The 12,394-nt window shown below is 44.7% G+C and overlaps 1 protein-coding gene across 1 annotated transcript; it reads left to right on the top strand.

Annotated features, from left to right (window-relative positions):
• The first annotated feature begins 777 nt into the window (after positions 1-777).
• On the top strand, positions 778-10,867 carry LOC119954169 (sialic acid-binding Ig-like lectin 11). Its single transcript, XM_038779155.1, has 2 exons — positions 778-1,155; positions 10,496-10,867. The coding sequence occupies exons 1-2, from the start codon at positions 1,062-1,064 to the stop codon at positions 10,864-10,866; spliced, it is 465 nt and encodes a 154-aa protein (XP_038635083.1). The 5' UTR covers positions 778-1,061; the 3' UTR covers position 10,867.
• The last annotated feature ends 1,527 nt before the right edge of the window (positions 10,868-12,394 follow it).

Genomic DNA, 12,394 nt, shown 5'->3' with positions numbered 1-12,394 from the left:
TTACCCCAGAAAAAATGGCGCGCAATGGCCACCGATTCCCCGTTTTCCTGGGGGCTAGCATCAAGGCAGCGTAGAGCACCCGGCTCTAGCTGATAACAAGGCCCAGAGAATTGCCGAATTGCCAGTTCCGTGGCCGAGCATGCGCACGGTGGTGGCCTGCAGTGGACCCGCCGTGTTACATGGCGCCGGCCGCTCGCGGACCCAGCCCGCATAATCCCTTCGAGCATCCCTTCCATCCCTTCGACCAGCTTGTGCGCTCCGGACACCGCCCCCCGCCCCGTGCCCCAGCAGTGCCCCTAGCTCCTGATTAAGTCCCGACTGAGGTGTCGCTGGACTGAGTCTGCAGCCCCCACGCCGAGTTCCCGACGGATGAGACCACACGCGACCGACGCTGACAGGAACTCGGCTGGGCGGGGGCGGAGAATCAGGGAGTGGGCCTCAGGCAATGTCCTGAGGTCGTCGATACGTGGCCCGGCGTACTCAGAGAGGGCGCCGCTTTGGAAGGGGCGGAGCATCATGAATGCGCCACAGCCCCCGATTTGGCCGGGAATTTTGATTCTCCGGCGATCGGCGAACGCAATTACGGTGTCGGCGACCGGAGAATCCAGCCCATTATATTTTTTTATTACTTTAGTTTTCTGCATTGCGGGATAACTTCCACTCTTTATAGCAAAATGGAGAACACGTGAATTATACATACTCACAAATAAATGTTCACAAATAAATAATAAATAGTCTCCATTGTTTAGAGATCAGTCTGATTAGATATACGATTATGTTAACAATGGATACATTTTGTTCCTTTAGGTAGGCCAGTGATTCGAGAGGTGACTCAGCCAAGTCTGGCCAGCGTCCTGCGAGGAAATTCAGTTATATTTAACTGCACATTTAATTACATTGCAAATGACAGTGATTGGATCCACACAGTCTGGTGCGAAGCCTCTCCAGGAAACACTTATAAACGATATAAAGCAAGTGAGCAGATTTGCACCTTTGACAATGCACCAGGTGGTTTTAGCCACTGTGCGATCAATTTGAAGATTGAAAATGTTTCATTCGATATGTCTGATAATAATTATACCTGTACAGTGAAGATACCAAATGTCTACCCACCATTGGAGAGGAAAGGACAAGGAACACGATTGCATGTTGATGGTAAGTTGTGAATTTTGCCACAAACGTTTGGAAATATATATATTGAGGATAACTTTTTATAACTACATGTTTAATAGCATAATTACAGGTGAAAATAACAGATTATCATGTCCAACGTGATTATTTATTAATAACTGAAATGATGGGCAGGATTTTATGTTTTGGGTTGGCACGCTAACCTTGGGGTTAAATGGGGGTCCCGACCCCACCACTATGTCTCCTAACAATGATTTTCCTCAACTTGACCAGTGAGCAGTCCAAAATAAGGACTGTTAGGCAGCTTCTCAAAGCTGGAGGATCAGCAGGAAGTCCTCCAACAGCCTGCTATTGCAGGTAAGGGATAGAGAAGGTGACCTCCATCTTGAGGCACCCTTCATCGCACTTCTAAAATTTATGAATTAAAATATGGTCACAGCTGCCAGGCCACCATTGTGGAGGGGACACCAATGGCCATACTGGCCGGGAGACGCCTGATCTTGGAAGCTAAGCAGAGTCAGGCCTGGTTAGTACCTGAATCAGACACCACTTGGAAATGCCAGTTGCAATAGGTTTTGTGTGACCAGTTAGTTCAGATAATTAGAGCTTGGGGGTTAATAACAATAATAATAATAATGGCTTCTTGTCACAAGTAGGCTTCAATGAAGTTACTGTGAAAAGCCCCTAGTTACCACATTCTGGCACCTGTTCGGGGAGGCTGGTACAGGAATTGAACCCGCGCTGCTAGTCTTGTTCTACAACAAGCCAGTTAATAACGTCAAGACTCGATCCCCATACTAACCATGAGGCCTCTCAGTCTTGAAACAAGCATGTCGCTTGCTCCATTCAGTTGCAATCCCTAAATGGTCTTTGTCACACTATCGGATGATTGTAGAGGGAGGGGAGGACCCATGCTTCAGGGTGACATGCAACCACAGCTGTGACCAAGGAGAAGGGAGAAGCTTCAAAGCCTGCTCCACTGACCTGCGCTGTGGCTCAGAGATCATCGCCAGGCAGATGGCCTGCTCCTCAAGCTGTCAGGGCCCTGCAGACCAACTGGAAAACTCCAGTTGGTCTCTGATAATTGGCCTTACCTGACCTTCAACTTGCCTTAATTGACAATCTGTCACTTGCAACCTGACGACGGGATGTGGTCAGAAAGCTGGCTTTTTAGTCAATGGTGCTAAATTACTTGCCCATTCTCCATACTTTCCCTCACATGGGGTGAGAATGCAGCCTCATGCAAGTGCAATTACATGGAAGGTACTTAGTCAACAATATCCGATGTAAGGTTGGATCGATTAGTTTTATATTTATTATATTTGAACCTTATTGGAAGACTGCACGTTTTACGACTGGGTGGAGCTTCTTCGGAAATGTCAGAGTCCGTGAAAACCATCTATTTAAACTTGCAAGAATGTACGCTGGAAGGAAAAAGGTTACTTTGAGAGACTTGTTTCTTGAAGGTCGTTTTGCGACATTGAAGAATTGAGTGAGAAATATGAGTTCCCAAGGAGGGAGGTTTTAGATATAAACATGACTCCTACTCATCATTGTGCAGGGGCAAGGATCAAGCCTAATGGGGAGAGACTGGTCCAGTGGATCAAGCTGAACTCATTGGAGTTCTTCAGGCTGGCATGGGAGGACTGAATGAAGTCATTAGAAAATACCCTGAAATTTTCCAGGAAGGACTTGGGGAAATAAGAGAAGCCAAACCTTTCGTAAAGGAGATCTTCCCTAATTTCCAATGTTATTCTCTTCTTCTTTTCTGGAAGTGGTGTTGGGTATAGAAGTGGGAACTACCTTGGCTTTTATAGAAAAATTATAGAAGCAGGATCAGTATCCTTGTGTAGGGTTAAGGTAAATGGGAGGAGGAATCAGGGGAGGACTTGGAAGAAGGGCTTTAGTGCAAAATTGTACAGAGGATAAATGCATCGACCTTCAGCGCGAGACTGGTACTAATATAATTGAAGGTAGTTCACAAAACACACTTGATGAGATCGAAAATGAGTTGCATATTTGAAGGGGTTGAGGATATATATGCGGTAGAGGACCAGCCAATCATATACACGTGTTTTAGTCGTGCCTGAAACTGAGGAATTCTGGAATACCTTCTTTCGCACCATGTTGACAATGTTACAGTTGGAACGAGAACCCAGTTCCCTGGGAGCCATATTCGGCGTGTTGGACTTGCCGGAGCTCCAGACAGGGGCAGGGGCAGATGTCATAGCCTTTGCATCACTGGTGACGAGGAGGCAGATCCTATTGGGTTGGAGGTCAGTTTCTCCACCCTGTGCCTTAATATGGCTAGGAGATTTAATGACGTTTCTAAGCCTGGAGAGGTTAAATTTAGCTGAAGAGGGAATAAGGGGCTGGATTCTCCGTTTCAACGGCTAAGTGCCGGCTCGAATGGAGAATACGTGGGCGTTTTACGATGAAACAATTGGCGCTGACTGGTTCTGGGACCGGTGAGGGGCTAGCAGCGGCATCGGATGACACTCATGGCTCCCGTGCCGACAACAGCCGAAGAATGGCCAGGCCCCTGGCCACGCATGCGTGCGGCAATGACCTCCAAAGGTCTCATTCTTATTGCTAAACAGAAGGAGCTTTTATGTGACTCAACCACTCAATCGGTTAGGTGATGCTGCAAGATTGAGTTATAAATTATATTCCCTGAGTGTCTTATGCGTAACTTATTGAAATGAAGTCGTTGTGTGTATTGAGTGTGTAAAAATTGCTTGACATTGGTTTCATATTGCTCTCTTTACCATTTATATGCAACATAACTTTGCATTGTATATTACAGTTCCGCCATCTTCTCCAGCAGTCTCTGTTACTCAGGGAATATTTTTAGCTGGGAACGAATCTGTTTTGTCCTGCCTTGCCAGAGGATTTTATCCTCAGAATATCTCTATAAAATGGCTGTGCCAAGAACGAACCATTTCTCAATCTTCACAACGAGATGTTAATATGAGATATACGACTCGAGAGACCACCATCAGAAATGCAGACGGCACATTTAACACGACCAGTGAATTGATTTTTACCCCCACTTTGCAAGACCATAGGACAATCTTCACTTGTCAGGTCTATCATTTGGCAAGTAAAGAGCAAGTAATAAAACGGATAATACTAACTGTCAACTGTAAGTTTGTGAAACTCAAGTGTTTTTGATTGCCATTTGTTTTAATTTGATTAATTTGTAGCTGATTCAAAATGTAATTCTGAAATGGCCCAGCTGCCAGTCTTAAATGGTCAACCATCTCTGTCTTAAATAGTCGACTTATCTTTAACTAGCCACCCCTAGTTCTAGATTCTCCCAAAACGGGAGACATCCTTTGCACATCCACCTTGTCAGGCAGGTGTTCTGGATATAATAGTCTTAGTAAACTCAACAATCTCAATGAAACTTTTCCTGAAATGGAATTTCTAATTTGCTGTTGGGCAGATTGTCTTATAGGGAAAGGTTGGACAGGCTGAGCTATATCCAGTGGCATTTAGAAGATCAAGGGGCAACTTGATTGAAACATATAAGATCCTGAGGAGTCTTGATAGGGGTCGATGTACAGAGGATGGTTCCTCTTGTGGGAGAATCTATCAGGGCCACAGTTTAAAAATGAAGGTGGCCCATTTCGGTCAGAGATTAGGAAAATGTCATCCTCTCAGAGGGTTGTGAGGGTTTGGAATTCTCTTACTTAAAAGGTGCTTGAGGCGGAGTATTTTTAAGGCAGAGGGAGGTAGACTGTTGATAAGCAAGGGGGTGAAAGGTCATCGGGGGTAGGTGAAATGTGGAGTTGAGGTTACAATCAGATCAGCCATGATCTTATTGAATAGTGGACCAGGTTTGAAGGGCCGAGTAGCCTACACCTGCTCTTAATTCAAATGTTTGTATGTTTAAAAGCATATCATTTGAAAGAACTTGGGTTTGCTATTTCAATATCAGGGGTTGACTATTAAAGACAGAGAACATAGAACATAGAACACTACAGCGCAGTACGGACCCTTCGGCCCTCGATGTTGCGCCGACCTGTGAAACCATCTGAAGCCTATCTGACCTACACTATTCCATTTTCATCCATATGTCTATCCAGTGACCGCTTAAATGCCCTTAAAGTTGGCGAGTCTACTACTGTTGCAGGCAGGGCGTTCCACACCCCTACTACTCTCTAAGTAAAGAAACTGCCTCTGACATCTGTCCTATATCTATCACCCCTCAATTTAAAGCTATGTCCCCTCGTGTTGGTCATCACCATCCGAGGAAAAAGACTCTCACTGTCCACCCTATCTAACCCTCTGACTATCTTATATGTCTCTATTAAGTCACCTCTCAGCCTTCTCCTCTCTAACGAAAACAACCTCAAGTCCCTGAGCCTTTCCTCGTAAGACCTTCCCTCCATACCAGGCAACATCCTAGTAAATCTCCTCTGAACCCTTTCCAAAGCTTCCACATCCTTCCTATAATGTGGTGACCAGAACTGCACGCAGTACTCCAGGTGCGGCCGCACCAGAGTTATGTACAGCTGCAGCATGACCTTGTGGCTCCGAAACTCAATCCCCCTGCTGATAAAGGCTAGCACACCATATGTCTTCTTAACAGCCCTATTAACCTGGGTGGCAACTTTCAGGGATTTATGTACCTGGATGCCGAGATCTCTCTGTTCATCTACACTACCAAGAATCTTGCCATTAGCCCAGTACTGTGCATTCCTGTTACTCCTTCCAAAGTGAACCACCTCACACTTTTCCGCATTAAACTCCATCTGCCACCTCTCAGCCCAGCTCTGCAGCTTATCCATGTCCCTCTGTATCCTATAACATCCTTCAGCACTATTCACAACTCCACCGACCTTCGTGTCATCTGCAAATTTACTAACCCATCCTTCTACACCCTCTTCCAGGTCATTTATAAAAATGACAAACAGCAGTGGCCCCAAAACAGATCCTTGCGGTACACCACTAGTAACTGAACTCCAGAATGAACATTTGCCATCAACCACCACCCTCTGTCTTCTTTCAGCTAGCCAATTACTGATCCAAACCGCTAAATCACCTTCAATCCCATACTTCCTTATTTTCTGCAATAGCCTACCGTGGGGAACCTTATCAAACGCCTTACTGAAATCCATATACACCACATCAACCGCTTTACCCTCATCCACCTGTTTGGTCACCTTCTCAAAAAACTCAATAAGGTTTGTGAGGCATGACCTACCCTTCACAAAACCGTGTTGACTATCGCTAATCAACTTGTTCTTTTCAAGATGATTATAAACCCTATCTCTTATAACCTTTTCCAACATTTTACCCACAACCGAAGTAAGGCTCACAGGTCTATAATTACCAGGGTTGTCTCTACTCCCCTTCTTGAACAAGGGGACAACATTTGCTATCCTCCAGTCTTCCGGCACTATTCCTGTCGACAAAGACGACATAAAGATCAAGGACAAAGGCTCTGCAATCTCCTCCCTGGCTTCCCAGAGAATCCTAGGATAAATCCCATCTGGCCCAGGGGACTTATCTATTTTGACATTTTCCAAAATTGCTAACACCTCCTCCTTTTGAACCTCAATTCCATCTAGCCTGGTCGACTGAACCTGTGTGTTCTCCTCGACAACATTGTCTTTCTCCAATGTAAAGACTGACGAAAAATATCCATTTAACGCTTCCCCTATCTCCTCTGATTCCACACACAACTTTCCACTACTATCCTTGATTGGCTCTAATCTTACTCTAGTCATTCTTTTGTTCCTGATATACCTATAGAAAGCCTGAGGGTTTTCCTTGATCCTATCCGCCAACGATTTTTCGTGTCCTCTCCTCACTCTTCTTAACTCTCCCTTTAGGTCCTTCCTGGCTAACTTGTAACTCTCAAGTGCCCTAACTGAGACTTCATGTCTCATCCTAACATAAGCCTTCTTCTTCCTCTTGACAAGTGCTTCAACTTCCTTAGTAAACCACGGTTCCCTTGCTCGACAACTTCCTCCCTGCCTGACAGGTACATACTTATCAAGGACACGCAGTAGCTGTTCCTTGAAAAAGCTCCACATTTCGATTGTACCCATCCCCTGCAGTTTCCTTCCCCATCCTATACATCCTAAATCTTGCCGAATAGCATCATAATTGCCTTTCCCCCAGCTATAATTCTAGCCTTGAATTAGACTCGGAATCTGGCTATGCTATAACTGACATAGGAGTGCTATTTTTTAATTGGGCTTGCAATATACTCGAAGAGGAGTAATTTGTAGGACTACAGGGAAAATAGCTGATCCGTGGGAGTTGGACAGCAATTTCTGCAAACTTGCACAGGTCGTATAGACCAAATGGCCTCCGCCCTTCTCTGCGGTAAGATGGTATAATACTTCCGAATTTGTTAATGAAAATTATTAATCTAATCTACGCATGCTGTAGTGAATGGTTCTAAAAGCAAGGGATCCAAGTTAAAAATTAGGAAGATAGGGATTAAAAGGAAAATCAGGAGACATTTTTAACTTCAGGATCTAAATTTATGTAAGAAAATGCCTGGAAAGACTTACGATTTTTAACATAAATGATCACAAGAATCTATTTGATGTGGCCCTTGAAGACATATTGGTTGAGGGAAACCATGCGAAGGTAAGATTTATCTCCCAAAAAAATGATTTTGGTGCTTATTTCTATTCACAAAATATAGTTTCAAAGAGCAACCAATTTTCTGGATTAGAGCGCAGGATGTCGTTTTTGTGTTGTTTCTGACTGAAACGACATAATCAGCTAAATTACTCCTCCAAGAAGGAAGGGAGGGAAGTTTCAGAGGGTCTGGATTTCCATCATTGAGGAATGGGAATCAGAAAAATTCCTGGCTTGATCTGTCAACCTTCCTCTAAGACAGCCAACAAAGGCAGATTTTCTTTGTAGGTTATGGGGAAGTCCAGCCAACTTAGTGTTGGAGTCCGCCAACCGACCTTGAAAATGTTTGGAGGCAACCACAGGGACTGCTGGATGTGGCGATGGGCTTGGGTTTAAAATACTAAGGGTGCAATTCTCCGCACCCCACGCCGGGTGGGAGAATCGCGGCAGGGCTGGGCGAATCTAAATAGCTGCCGATTCTCCCACCCCCCCCCCAAAAATGGCGTGTCACGTTTTTAGACAGGCCGCTCGGAGAATTGCCGCTCGCCGTTTCTCACCGGCGATTCTCCAGCTCGGATGGGCCGAGCGGCCTGCCAAACCCGACTGGTTCACGCCGGCGCCAACCACACCTGGTCGCTGCCGGCATGAACAGCGTGCGACAGGTGAGTGTGGGGCCTGTGGGGGGGCGGAGGGAGGATCGAGCACCACGGGCGTGCTCAGCAGATGTCTGGCCCGCGATCGGTGCCCACCTATCATCGGGCCGGCGTCTGTAAATGACGCACTCTTTTCCCTCCGCCACCCAGCAAGATCAAGCCGCCATGTCTTGCGGGGCAGCGGAGGGGAAGACGGCAACCACGCATGCGTGGGTTGTAGCCGGCCAAACTGCGCATGCGCGGCTGACGTCACTTCGGCGCCGCCGGCTGCGTCGACACTCAGTCCGGCGTCGGCACTCAGTCTCTCGTTGGGAGAATCGCGCCCTAAGTGCTGTGGGACTTTATCCCAGTTTAAGTACAAACAGAAGGTTCTCCAGCCCTCACCACTAAAATCCTGCAAACTCCCCATGTCCCATTCATGTCACTTCATGCCCCTAACCACTCCAATGGCTCCTCATGTTCCATGACAAGGTATGCCCTCGCACAACCCCTATGACCGCTTATGTCCCCAATCTAATGTCCCCAAAGAACTGCTATGGCGCCTCATGTTCCCCATACCCTCCTATGGTATTTAGATGCCCATTCAGCCACGATATTGTGTAGGAGGCTGGTTTAACACAGGACTAAAAAGCTGGCTTTTAAAGCAGGTCAGCAGCGAGGGTTCAATTCCCGTACCAGCCTCTTGAACAGGTGCCAGAATGTGGCGACTAGGGACTTTTCACAGTAACTTCATTTGAAGCCTACTTGAGACAATAAGCGATTTCATTTCATTTCATTTCAGGCGAACTGGATCCTACAGCAACAATAGAATGTGTAAAAATAGCTTTAAAAATTATAGTCATTCATGAATAACTTTCCACTTTCTTAATAAAAGTTTTAATATAGGTCCTTTAAGGTTTCAATTGCAGTCGCTTAATATCGAGTAAGAAAACATTGTGAAATTGACAGCAGAGATCAGACAGCTAGAACCATCAATTAAGCTAAAAGAAAATTACTACAGAGGCCAGAATCTGAAATAAAAACAGAAAATGCTAGAAAATCTCAATGGGTCAGACAGCATCTTCATTAATCAAGCAATGTTTTCTCTGGGATTCAGGTGTTTAAAAAGGGCTAATGGATTTTTGGGCTCTCAGCCATGTCTCATTGCATATGACATCCATCAGAGTACTAAAACACCTGAACACCAGGAAAATATTGCTTGATTTATAGCTCCGGTGCTCTGTACTCCACTTTTAATTTTACAATGTTTATTTACTCAATAGTAAGAAATTTCAGGTGCTTGCAGTTTCAAGTACTGAAACGTTAAAGGGGCTGGATGTTTGAAACTTTAATTGCCCTGCAGTTAAAGAAGGTTTTTAAGAAAGTCAGAAGTTATCAATAAATGAACATTCCTTTAAACAGATTTTACACATCCCACTATCACTAAAGGGTTAATTGCTTTTATACAGCATTTTGTGGGTGAATGGACATGGAAGTGCCAGAGATTGGCATGGGATGCATGAGGGGGTACTGGGGTTGTTTCAACCACGACTCTTTGAAAACCTGACTCGACTCCACAAGGATCTATCCCTGCATTGGAGCCAGCTAGGTCAGGAGTTTAGGGTGGCGACCTTTGACCTGAACCAGCCGCACCATTTAAAGGCCAAGTTGAAAATTAGAAGCCCCCGAAATGGGGTCAGGAATCCCAGAACTGGGACCCGGCTGCCATTTTAAAAGGGCTCCCCAGACACCCAGCTCGCGAAAATCAGGCCGAAGCCAATCTTTATTATTCTTTCACGTTTTCAATTGACTGGTTTGAAAGTACGATCAGCCGAAGAGTGGTTGTTAGCCACTCTTTTGTTTAAGAATACACATCAAATGAATGTGATTAAAATTCCATTCAACCCAATCAATCATTCCAGAAGTTTAATTAAGGGGAACAATTATGTAATTTTTTGAAAACAGTTTTGTGGGCTTGGATAAATATTACAATCCGATATGTACACTCACACTAAAAGACTGTACCTTATGGTTTTTAATTGCAGTGGGTTTTGACTTGTCCCTGAGCAGGTTAATGAATCTGTCTGTATGACTAATTACTCTCCATTTCCATTGTCCTGATTCAGATGGTCCCGAGCTCGTCATACATTACAGGACTTCTGACTCAGATGTGTTCCTTCCACTGCTCAAAAACTTCATTTATGCTGAGCACCAGTCGTTTCTTGAACTAAACTGTACAGCGGATAGTAACCCAGCACCCACTGTTATCTGGTTGAAGAAATACTGGGCAAGACACGGGGGCATACAACTGGTTGCTGGAGTCAGCAGTTTGATCCTGAAGAAAATGAATGTTGATCATTCAGACAGTGGAGACTATATCTGCAGAGCACACAATGCATATGACTCAAAGGAATCTGCTGTAAAGATATCCTTGACATCTGATTTCGGAAGTAAGTGCCAAAGGGAAAGACTTTTCTTTTATGAATTCTTGGTGTAGAACAAACTGCAGCAAGAGTAATTTATTATAAATGTCAAACATGAACTCATCACCTTTAACTTTCTAATGCCTATTCACTGTCCAATGCCTATTCACCTGTCAAAACAAGATTATTTGATTCCCTGGAATACAGCTCTTTAAGTAAAGTAACCCGATGATCAATAAGGCCATGCAAAGTGTAGTGCCTAAGAAAAGGGCCAAATGAACACTTTACATTTTTGCTTAATTCCACATCACAAAATTTTCTGGGGAATTTTCATCAAGGTTTAGAGGGCTAGTAAATACTTAGATTTTCCTCACTTGAACCATCTAACACCAACCCCCAGTCTGAAGAATATTAATATTCTTGATATTAATGCGACCAACCATCCATCAAAGGACCAGTAGATTGCTGAAAGACAGATTTAACCTCAAAGAGAAAGTCATCAATGAATGTTTCATTATTAGGGTACATATGAGAATATAATTAGCCACATTTGAAATGAAATTAGCCAAATGAAACATTTGAAGTATACAAGGTACTTGAGTCGATGTTAATGGACAGTTAGCTTCTGAGGTTACTACAACAGTTTGAACAGATTACAGTCAAATACTACAAGTTGTGTTCTACTTATTAGAAGTTGATATTAATCTTATGCTGGTGAGTGTGTCAAAAATATTAAGACTAGTTAATTCTGTACATTGCTGAGAAGTTTGCAGTTCAATACCCTCCTATAATATTCCTCGATGTTAGACAATTTTGTTCTTGAAAATTAACATAGGACTGATTTTTGTCTCTCTCACATCAGGCAGGTTTTAAGGTGGGGGGGGTGGGGAGGGGTCATTAAATCAAATGGGTGGGATTCCCTTCAGTTTTCCACCCACTCCGAACACACAGTGATTTTATGTCGGGGTGGACAAGGCCTTGGACGGGAGGCTCGCCCTTACCCCAATTGAAGATTTTGTTTGCCATTTCCTGGCCAGCCTCAATTTGTAGGCTGGCGAGAGGTTTAAACGTCCATGAGTATAGCCCAAAAAAGAAGAGTTAGATCCCAGGCGAGAAGGGGGTTGGGCAGGGAGGGGACAGGGGCAGGTTGTGTCCTCCATCAGAAGACACTTTCTGAAGTCTGGCATTAAAGTCTGATGGCCTCTGAACCACCCTCCCCCACCAGCCTCTCCTCCAATGCCCCCTGTGCACTCCCCCAGGACTTCTCTATCCTCCCCTGTCTTAAGATCTCTTGAACTTCTCTTAGCCTCCAGTACTTCATTCTCCTGCATTTCCTGTTCTGTCCACTGCAGCGCTCTTGCTGCAGAAGCTGAAGACTGCCAGCTCATTCTGCCTGCAGCCATTCGTGCATGAAATGGCTGTGGAGCACTCAGACCCAGTGGAGATGTATTCTCCGCTGATTATTTGGATGGTAGGATGTGAGACCTTGCCATCTGAAAAATTCAGACCATAGGCCCGATTTTACAAGGCGCTGTGCCCCCAGCTAAAAGGACGGAGATGGGTGAATCTTTTAATGTGAAACTTCCACCTCTTTCTGGACTT

The sequence above is a fragment of the Scyliorhinus canicula genome, chromosome 19 (assembly GCF_902713615.1).
Source record: "Scyliorhinus canicula chromosome 19, sScyCan1.1, whole genome shotgun sequence".
Taxonomy (NCBI): Eukaryota; Metazoa; Chordata; class Chondrichthyes; order Carcharhiniformes; family Scyliorhinidae; genus Scyliorhinus; species Scyliorhinus canicula.
The sequence above is the reverse complement of the archived record's forward strand: the minus strand, read 5'-3'. Positions and strand labels throughout refer to the sequence as shown.

Bases quoted from the DNA above. Each gene is read 5' to 3' on its own strand.
- LOC119954169 (XM_038779155.1), top strand. From the start codon at position 1,062: ATGTCTGATAATAATTATACCTGTACAGTGAAGATACCAAATGTCTAC. The intron at 1,156-10,495 runs GTAAGTTGTGAA...GTCCTGATTCAG, and splicing joins AACACGATTGCATGTTGATG to ATGGTCCCGAGCTCGTCATA.